Genomic DNA, 10995 nt, shown 5'->3' with positions numbered 1-10995 from the left:
ATGTATAGTATGACCCACCTCAGGATCACCAATGGTCACTATACTACCCTTCTGGGCCTTCAATTTCTCTGATAGACAGGTGATACAATATGCAGAATGAAGGAAGTCAGTCTGAATATAAACATCCTGGGTTCCTTCTGGGTGGGAGTGGGCAAGCTCATCTTTTAGAAATCCCCTTGTGAGACATGGGTGAAACTGGCAGAGACACCCACAATCCTACATCCGTTTTCTTCTTTCCAGAACAGAGAGTTTGGCTGTGAATACTCTTGCTGCGTTTATAAAATTTAGGGCAACTTCTTATTCTGTGTTGTGCTACAAACAGATGTGTAGAATTCCAAGAGTAGCTCTGCGGATTTCTTAGGTCTTTCTAAAATTATGAAGTGTCCACATTCCTCAAGTATATGCGTTTGGGAATCAGGAATGGCGTTGGCTAAAAGTTCTGCTGCAGAAGGATCAACTGCCTGAAAAACAACAAATTGAATGTAGTTTTTTCTAACCACACACACACACACTGATCGCATTGCCAAACGTCTAAGTAGCTACAGAGCTGTACCAGAAAATATACATATGCATGCACTCTGTAGTAAAATGTGATTACCTTTTGGAAGCCTATTCATAAAGCCTATAAGAATACGGTGCACAGGTGAATTAGATGTGTAAGGGCCCAATCCTATCCAGCTTTCCAGTGCTGATGCAGCTACAATGTAGCCCTGAGGTAAGAGAACAAACATTCCCTTATTTTTAGGAGTCCTTTGTAACTGCCTTCCGCACCACCACATGCAGCTCACATGCCATTGGCATGGCTGCATCATTGCTGGAAAGTTGGCTAGGATTAGGCTCGAAACCTTGTTGAGTATGTAGCAGTGCGATACCATTGCACCTGGCCTAGCAGGGAGCAGCAAGACTAGGAAGATAATGGAAGGAGGATAAAGTGTTTCCTCTGTCTTTTCTATGCTCAGGTAATGCATGCTCTGGGTTTCCCAGAATGTAATTCTCAGGTCTTCCTTCCTTCCTGCTCTCTCTCTCTCCCTCCCTCCAAAAAAATGACATGTAGGTAGGCAGCTAGCTTCCGGATTCCAGCACCATCCTTTCCTACAAAGATATATTTCACTTAAAATCTTTGACTTTTGAACCCAAACCTCATGCAAAGCTTCCTAGCTGGACTTTCCTGCCTAATGTGCCTTTTGGTGCTTTATCTCTGACATAGTTCTGACATATCTGTCAGATTTGTGAATTTGGGCCATATTTCCCTTGCATCTGCTCACATTGCTTTCCAATATACCAAGGATTACCTAGCAATTAAAGCATATTTCTAAACCTCTAAACCCGGGGTGCCCAAACCCCAGCCCTGGTGCCATTTGCAGCCCCTGGGGTCCCCCAATCTGGCCCCCAAGGAGCCCCTAGTCTCCAATGAGCTTCTAGCCCTCTGGAGACCATGCTGGCCTGACGCAACTGCTCGCAGCATGAGGGTGACTGTTCAACCTCTCACATGAGCTGCGGGACGAGGACTCCTTCCACTGCTTGCTGGTTCACGTCTGTGAAGCAAAGGAAAGGCTGACCATGCTTTGTGCAAGACCTTTTATAGGCCTTGAGCTATTGCAAGACCATTCATTCATTCATATAAGTTCCACCTCTAATATATTAATTTATGTAAATTTATGTAATTCATTCAAATTTGAAATGTGAATTAATTATTTTCTTTCCCAGCCCCCGGCACAGTGTCAGAGAAATGATGTAGCCTTCCTGCCAAAAAGTTTGGATGCTCCTGCTCTAAACAAATGCTAGTTTGTTAGGGGATAGAACTCTGGTTTAGTGGCAGAGTGCATGTTTTGTGTACAGAAGGGTAAAGGTTCAGTCCCTGTCATCTCAAGGCGGGGCTGGGAAAGACTGAAGCGTCCCTGCCAATTAATGTAGACAATTCTGGGCTAAACACAGAAGTGTCTGACTCTGTATAAGGCCACTTCTTATGCAATAAGAAGTTATCATGATTGAGACCAGAACAGTTTGTTCAGAGCCAGCACTGCCTAGTTCTCAGGAGCATCAAGCTTGTGCCCCAATCCTATTGGTGTCTAGCACCACTAGAACAAGCGTTTCGGCAGATCTAGGCACTATCTGGCTACCGTAAACAGCAACACGCCGGAGCCCGTGGCTTGGCCACAGCTGCAAGTGGTGAATGGTCGGCTCCATGCACCTGTGGACTCCAGACACGTGCCATCCCTGGTGAATTCATGTAGGGAATGGGAGGGAAATAGGTGGGTAGAATGGGTTGGAAATGGGGGCGGAGAGGAGGGCAGATCGGAACTGGGAAGGGGGAGAGTTTGATGGCAGCAGCAATTGCCAGATCGAAACCTCAGCCCCCTGACCTGGGTCCACATGAACCTGGACCAGCTATAGAGTTACCTTGAGGAGGCCTCCAGAGGCCGAAAGTTCCCCATGGGATTCAGTGTGCACCACACATTGCCGTGCAGGGGGTTAGGATTGGGCAGTTAGAAAACAAAGTGCCACTGAAAACAGTCATTCCAACTTACAAGGATTCTCTCATCTTGTTGTGTTTGTCTGCGTATATGAATACCTACAACTCACCTTGTCATTCTTTCCCCAAATGATCTGTGTTGGTGCTTTGATCTGGCTCATGTTGTCGTGAAGGCTGTACCTGGATTTCATATTGGTGCTGTCTAGAAAATCTTGTCAAATAAAGAAGGAGAGTAAGGACTGCTTTGTCATCATTCTTACCACAGCACATCTTCAGAGTTCAGAGCTGTGGGCTTATCTGCAGTAGAGTGGCGTGTGGTGGTGGTGAAGGGGAAACTAAGATCCTGCCCTATCCAGGGTAAAGCATCAAAGCGACATTCTGTATCCCATCTTAAAAATGCTGAAGGATCATTTCTCCATAGGGAAGTTTGTGTTTGTCATGGTGTTGCTGGGTACATTGTTTGCTGAGACTGGACATTCACAGTGGAGAAAAGCTGATAGACATTCTTTTCCTACATAAAGATTACTTTCTTACAGGCAAAAGATGGTGCTGTGTTGCAGTCCTGACACTTTTGCATTGAAAAGCAGAAGATCGAGTAGAATCACTGATATGGCTACTATCAATAGCTGACTCATCAATCAAGTTCATCAAGTTGGGGAAGTACATGAACATTGGTTGGCGCATGTCTGCTCTGCATCCATTCCTGCCAACTTCTGCATTATAGTTGCTCTTCTGTTACCTGATTGTAAGTGGCTCAGAGATGCATCTGAATGATGCTTGTAACCTGTGATGGGACTTTGCCTCCATAAATCTGCCCAATCCCCAATCCATCTGCAATATTTCTCACTGATCAAGGATAACAAATCAGTTCCCAGATTTCTCTGATAGTTGTGGACAAGCCCTGTACAGTAATGGAGGTCTGGAGGTCTGGTCTAGAGGGTAGAGCCTCCATTTGCCTGAAGATAACATCCACAAGGTTGCCAGTTCGAGGCCACCGGCACTGTGCGACCTTGAAACAGCTGACAAGCAGAAGCCGAGCTATTGCATCTGCTCTGAGTGTGGGAGGATGGAGGCCAGAATGTGAAACCAGATCAGATAGAAACACCTGAATGTTGTGGTTCTTGAAAGAAAGAACCTTCTTTCATTTGTAAAAATCCCTACGGGGATTTAAATAAGCCTGCCTATGTAAACCGCCTTGAATAAAGTCTTGAATAAAGACCAAGAAAGGCGGTATATAAATACCTGTATTATTATTATTATTATTATTTATTATTAATGAATTTGATAAACACAGGCACCATACAGCTATATTTAGAACAGCTGAAATATTTCTTTACCCTGCATGTAATTAATCTTTGGAACTCCTTGCCACAGAATGTGGTGATGGTGCCTGGTCTAGATGCCTTTAAAAGGGGACTGGACAGATTTCTGGAGGTAAAGTCCATCACAGGTTACAAGCTATGATAGGTATGTGCAATCTCCTGGTTTTAGAAGTAGGCTACCTCAGAATGCCAGGCGCAAGGGAAGCAGGTACTGTCTTGTGTCCTGAGGCATCTGGTGGGCCACTGTGAGATAAAGGAAGCTGGACTAGATGCCCCCTTGGCCTGATCCTGTAGGACTCCTCTTAAGTTCTTATTTGTGTGAATGGGTTGTGACTGGCTGCTGCACCCTGGGGAGTGTAGGCTTGATGGGTAAAGTTGAGTTTGCTCCAGTGTGATGTGCAATAACCCAGGCAGCTTCAATCATTACTATTGTACTTACATTTTGCAAAATAGAACTTATGTGGTCTCCATTCTTCACCATATTTCATTAGGAGCTAAATGGGGAAAATAAACCAAAAAAGTTGCTGTTATAGGAAGCACACCACAGTTTGGCTCCCACCATACAGCGGAATGTGAGACTTGCAGAGGGCTGCCACCTTCATATAAAATATTGAATCACAGTATTGAGCAATATTATCTTTGGAGTGCTGCCTCTTCACCTGCATGTCTGCTTTAGTGATCATGTGTAAATCTTTTTCCCAGTCTACAGTCAAAAAATCTGAAAGATTGTCGCATGCCCTTGCAAACTGGATCTGCTCCTTCAAGTACTTGATGTATCCGTGATCTGTTGAATATCGTAGACCTAAGAGCGAAGAGGAGAGAATGCATAGTTTCATAGGAAGCGGGGGGTGGGGGTGGTAAACCAAACCCCCAAATGGAATTTAGATTCACCCCAGAAAATGACTATTGTCACCATTTTGCAAATTGAGAGGTTATGAATGTGCTATTTGGCAGATGGAGCCCAATCCTATGCATGTCTATTCAGAAGTAAAGCCCATTATAGTCAATAGATCTCACTCCCGGATAAGTGTGGCTAGGATTGCAGCCAAAGGCTGATTCCAAGGAAAGGGGGTAAAAATCAGGGCCAGAGATGAAAGAGGACAAGGGGGACCACACCCTATGGGGTGAGGCAGGGCAGAGGTGCAAAGCCGGCGCTTAGCCAAGATGTTTGCAACCTGCATACCATGCATCAGCCATCATATCTTGATGTGTGCTAAACAGTGATTGCTTCATCCTAAGAATCTTTTGTGCTGTTCCTCCCAGACACTGTTTGCACGTTTTATGGCCAGGTTGGATCTGACGCCTTGGCCTCTTCAGTCAGAGAGATGCTGCTTTAGAGCTCTCCTTGAAACAACTGAATTTACTCACCAGCTGGGCAGAGGAGGGACAAGGCGTGGACCTCAGATGGATACTGAGCAGCATAAACCCCGGCAACCATTCCACCGGAGGAGATGCCAACCAGGTGAAAAGGGTTTTCATTTAGACCAATGCGCTCAACAAGCTGTTACAGGAAACATCACAGAAGGGATATTATGCTATATACCGACGTTCTAAATAGTTTGGGGTATTTTCAGACAGTAACTTTGTCTCCAGCAACAATTTGCTTATTATAATTATTTACACCCTACCATTTACACCAAGGCATCTCAAGGCAGCTAATAACATAAAAATCACAGTAATTAAATACGTAAAGTAAAGCCAATTCTTTGTTGCACATCATCAAGCAACAATCAATGAGCAGAAAAACAAAGCCTTTTTGGAGCAAAAATGGCTCAGAAGACATTGAGCATTCAAATGACACAGATTTGACTCCAACTAGAGGTTATTTTAAGCCATTTCTGCCCAACGTTGCAGATACGCAACAGGGATCGAATGTGTACACCTGTGGGCTGGGCAGAAATGGGTTAAGCACATATTTGTTTGTTTCTAATGTTAGATAGCGACCACTTGCCCTCTCCTACAGAATGGGACTGCAGCAAGCATCTGCCTCCGTTTTGCTCTCACCACCCAGAATGGCTCTGAAGGGGAGGGAGTGGGGCCGCTTGCATGGTGCATTCAGGCACCTACAAAACTTAGTGCTTTGCACCCCCTCCAGCTACGCCACTGGCTGGGAGCACTATAATAGTGCTGGTGAGTGACTGCAGAAGTGGACAGCAGGTTTCCTGTTAACAGCCCATTTGCCTGAATTGTACCAAGTGCCGTCATTATGACAATGCCAATCCTGAACCGCTCACTTGCCAGCCTTCAAGGTGGACTGCATCTTTGGAAGAGCAAGAGAGAGAGAGAGAGGACTTACCTGATGTATCCTTTTAGCCTGATCAAGTGCCGTGTAACTTTCTAACAGCAAGCGAGTGGCATCTCCGTGAGCAGGCATGTCAATACAGACCACATGGATGTCTTTGGGAAAGAACTGTGATGAGATAACATCAGGAAGGAAACCAGTGAATCAAAGTAACAACTGGAGCTCTACAGTAGCAATATGTCAAGTGGTTTACAATGCAGTGGCTTTTGCATAATCCCTATTATGTGATAAGCTGTCAGCTAACAAAGGCATGAGCTTTGTGTCACCTGGTGATTTGCATCACCTGGTGTGGGAAGCCAGCATGTCATTCCCATATTGGACCTTCTCCCATCAAGTGGGCAGGGCAATGCCCCAGGTGGTGGGTATGGTGATGTACCATTGCCCTGCCCCACTGGTGTGGTTTGTTAAAATGTGGTTTTAAATATGGTTTGTTTCGTTGCATTCTATATGAAATTACACATTGAATGATATATAAAATGATGGCATTATCAGAAAATACCAAGATTTAAAATTTTTTGGCCAGTAGTGGTGTCACCCCCCCCCACAGTGCATGTCACCCGGTGTGACCTACACCCTCTGCACCCACCTAGCAATGCTAGTGGGCATGATTGGTTTCAACCAAAGGACTTTTCTGGAAGAAAGCAAAAACACCACAAAAGACAGGGAGAATGACTGACCTGGTCCTCCTCCCTTCATTCCTAATAGCACCTTTCTTACAGTGATCTGACTTGCTGATAAAATAAGATATGAGAAGGCCCCAATCCTATGAATTCCTTCCTGGGAATAAGTCCCATTGAATGAAATGGAACAGACTTCTGTGTATAGCATGCATATGATTGTGCTGTAAGCAACTGTCACATTTCCACTGCAGTAATCTTAACATGGAGCAAGGGTTGTGTAGTCACCTCAGAGCTCCATCCTGATCTCAGCGCTCTGGCTTTCCGCCGGGGTGCACTGTCGCAAACATGCCATAAGGCACGTTTGCGAGCCTTACCGCAGGGCTACCGCCCATGCTAGCCTAGGGCTGGCCGGTGCTGGGTTAGCGCCAGCTGGGTACCCAACTTTCACCGCTCGGCAGTCTCATGGACCATTGAGCCATGGAGAGGAAAGCGGGGGTGGGGGGAGAGGTGAGGAAAGGCACGACAGGGAAGGGAGAGAGGGTGGAGAGAGAGCGGGGAAGAGGCGTGACAGGGAGGCAGGGTGGGGAGAGGGTGGGCGGGAGGCGTGCTGGGGGAGAGAGCAGGGAGGCAGAGAGGCAGGTCCTTTGGAGCTTTGCTCCACCGGATCCTGTCCATTCGTGTAGTGCTTGGTGCCCAACACCAATGCATTTACCTAAAGTGAGTAGCCCCGTTGCGGGGCTGCTTTCCTTACTCGGGAGATGGGGACAAAAGTCCCCATCTCCCGAGGCACTGCCTGCGGCAGCCTGAAGCATATAGGATGCGGCGGCAGCTGTTTTCAGTGCCGCTGAAGCTGGGCACCCCGGGCAGTTCAGGATTGGGCTGCCCAGCAGTAGAGTGGCAAGCAGGCAGATTTGAAATAATGTGCTAGAGAATTCTCTTTCATAGGCCCCATTGAAATGTCTAGGAGATGCGCACAACATGTTTTCCTCTCTGGCACCTTAATGCAGTCATTTTCAATCTTTTTCAGCTCATGGCACACTGACAAGGCACTAAAATCGTCAGGGCACACCATCAGTTTTTTTGACAATTGACAAGGCACACCACACTGATACCAGGGCCTTGCATCTCCCAGTGGCCCTACTAACAAATGATCCTCCCCAAAGTCCCATGGCACACCTGCAGACCATCCGTGGCACACCAGTGTGCCACAGCACAGTGGTTGAAAATGGCAGCCTTAATGCCTTGGGCCAACCTCGCCTAGGCAACAAGTGGAAACTTACTTTGATTGTTTTTAACCACATGTCTTTGTTGAATAAGAATTCATGGAGCATCAGTATGGATGGCTGTGATCCAGGCTTCCCTCGGCACAAGTAACAGAACCTGTAGTCTTCACAATCAATATACTTCACCTCCACACCTCTTATCTGATGTTTACACCTATAGATACACAGAGAAGCAAGTTGAATAGACAAGTAGTTCTTCACAGGGAGAACAACTTATAATGAAACAAAATTAGAGTTAAAGAGTTTCCATAGACTCTGCTGCTGACATTGCACTGATATATTTTTGTTTTACTCATCAGTGAAATGGGTACAATTCATCCCCAACCAACTGGATTTTTTCTGAGATGAATGTAACTCAATTGGCTTAAACATGCTTAACAATTTGCTAGGATGGTGTAGTGGTTTGGGAGGTAGACTTAGACCTGGAAGATCCAGATTCGAATCCCCCCTCAGCCATGAAGCTTCCTGGGTGACTTTGGACCAATCACTTTCTGTCAGACTCACCTACCTCACAGGGTTGTTGTGAGGACAAAAAGAGGGGAGCAGCTGTGTAGACTGCCCTGAGCTCTTTGGAGGAAGGGCAGTATAAAAATATGAAAAATAAAATAATAAATTTGTGAGATCTTAAACATAGTTCGAAGAAGGGACTGCAAGCAGCTCAAGCTGGAACCTTGACTGGAATACAAATACTTGGATCAGAACCCTCCTGATCGTGAATGTCATGTGATCCCAGAAAGCCAATCCCATGCTAATGACTGGTACCATGTTTCTAGGTCAGCTGCATTCCTCAGTCTGGACAATGCATTGCTGAGGGAAGTCCCTTGCTACCCATCTGTGCTTGCATACTGTTTCCCTGCTTCCTTCCTCATGGTGGCCTCCAGGGCAGTTTCCTGGCCTACCCTTTCATGCCTGTCAACCCATGGAACATTGGGATTGATTTGACTTGCAGTCCATGCTTCATCCTGGCTTCTCCTCCCTGCTACTTGGTGCCCTCAGTACTTTTGGCCAATGGGGCCTTCAGTCTTCAGAACTAGGGGTTTGACCAGTAACTTCCCTGGCACATGTGGTAGGGCTCTACACATGTCCCTTTGATAGCATTTGGAACACCTCCCTGCTGATGCCAGTGGTGTTGCAAAGGGTTGCGGGGGGTGCGCATGAGGGGGTGACACCACTACTAGCCAAAAATGTTTAAATCTTGGTATTTTTGAATAATACCATCAATATCAAGTGATGCATAATGTCATGCAGAATGCAATGAAACAAACCATGTTGAAATATCTCTATTCTATCAAATGTTATAGCCAAAAAACCAGCAGGACAGGGTGATGGTACATTACCCTGCCCCACCATCTGGGCATTGCCCCACCTGCTGCATGGGAGGAGGTCCATCATGAGGCTGACACACTGGCCTCCTGCTGCACCAGGTGATGCAAACCCTAGTGACACCACTAGCTGCTGGCAATGACCTCCAAGAGGAAGCGGGGCTGGAGTACAGGCTTTTCAGGTGTTAACACTGGTCTGCATATGTTAAGAACTTTGCATAGGTTATGGCTGCCACATGCGGAGATATTTTTGGGAGCAGATAACATAGAAAGCAGCTCCATGGCCCCGGATGTTTCATCAGTTCAGGGCGCCACAGAGGAAAACAAAAGCAAACAAAAGCAAAATTGTGCATGGGAAGGATAAAGTGGATGGAGAGATGCTCTTTACACTCTCACATAACACCAGAACCAGGGGACATCCACTAAAATTGAGTGTTGGGAGGATTAGGACAGACAAAAGAAAATATTTCTTTACTCAGCGTGTGGTCGGTCTGTGGAACTCCTTGCCACAGGATGTGGTGACGGCATCTGGCCTGGATGCCTTTAAAAGGGAATTGGACACGTTTCTGGAGGAAAAATCCATTATGGCTTACAAGCCATGATGTGTATGTGCAACCTCCTGATTTTAGAAATGGGCTATGTCAGAATGCCAATGCAAGGGAGGGCACCAGGATGCAGGTCTCTTGTTATCTGGTGTGCTCCCTGGGGCATTTGGTGGGCTGCTGGACTAGATGGGCCTGTGGCCTGATCCAGTGGGGCTGTTCTTATGTTCTTATGTTCAAACCAGCGACCAGGAGGAACTCTGATGTCCCTTCTCACATTGAAAAACACTAATTTAAGCACATTATTTGGCCCCCTGTTTTTTTTTTCTAAATAGTGACTATGGAGGGCCCAGTCTGGATCAGGACCATTGTGGGAGGGGGGCTTCACCATCCCAATCTGGATTGGGGAACCCTGCAGCCGTTTAACAATCAATGAAACAGAGGAGACAAATGACATCTTTAAAGTCACTTTTAGTCCGCCCCACAAACTCCTTAGTTTGTTACAGTCCTGCTTGCAATGACACTCAATGTTGCTATTCTAATTTTTTAACAATAATAACTGGTTTTCCCCAATTACATTTGTTCCCCACTGTTCCTTTAATGAGATCAGAGCCATGCATGTGGACTTCCTGTCTGGTCTATCAGCCAGTCACCAGCCAAGGTGAGACCTCTTGGTGCTTGCCTCTCTCAGTCTGTTTTTGGTCATTTGACTTCCTGGATTCTGATCTTGTAAGCAGATACTGCTTCATGGTTAAGACACGACCTAGCTGGCCAAAGCATTGAAGTTCACTTCATTTGGGGTAGCATCAGGGATCATTCCAGGGCTGACCCATTCATGAAGACAACTGAAGCCATCACAGGCAGCAGATTGATGGGGGCAGCCATCTCTATCTGCCTAGTTGTCTTCATTGCCGCTCCTTCTCCTTCCACTCCCTGGATTTGCACAGGAAGAAGGGGGCAGGGTGGAAAGGGAAATGGGGAGGAGGGGGAGCTGAGCTTGAACATTGGATAGTGGGCAGAGCAGAGGCATTCACATCATTGGGTAAGAGGGGGCAGCATTTGGCCTCAGGCATCAGGAGGTCATGTGCTGGCTCTGGGTTACCCATTACTGGGTAAGGGCATAGCCCATCA

The 10995-nt window shown here is 46.4% G+C and overlaps 1 protein-coding gene across 1 annotated transcript; it reads right to left on the bottom strand.

Moving 5' to 3' along the window:
• Positions 1-284: 284 nt before the first annotated feature.
• On the bottom strand, positions 285-10773 carry LOC136638969 (monoacylglycerol lipase ABHD6-like). The gene is made up of 8 exons (XM_066612993.1): positions 10694-10773; positions 7998-8154; positions 6092-6205; positions 5164-5296; positions 4455-4597; positions 4235-4289; positions 2580-2684; positions 285-457 (listed from the first exon to the last, which is right to left on the bottom strand). Exons 1-8 carry the CDS (start codon positions 10771-10773, stop codon positions 285-287), a joined length of 960 nt encoding a protein of 319 aa, XP_066469090.1.
• Between the last annotated feature and the right edge of the window lie 222 nt (positions 10774-10995).

The sequence above is a fragment of the Tiliqua scincoides genome, chromosome 2, assembly GCF_035046505.1.
Source record: "Tiliqua scincoides isolate rTilSci1 chromosome 2, rTilSci1.hap2, whole genome shotgun sequence".
Lineage (NCBI taxonomy): Eukaryota > Metazoa > Chordata > Lepidosauria > Squamata > Scincidae > Tiliqua > Tiliqua scincoides.
The sequence above is the reverse complement of the archived record's forward strand: the minus strand, read 5'-3'. Positions and strand labels throughout refer to the sequence as shown.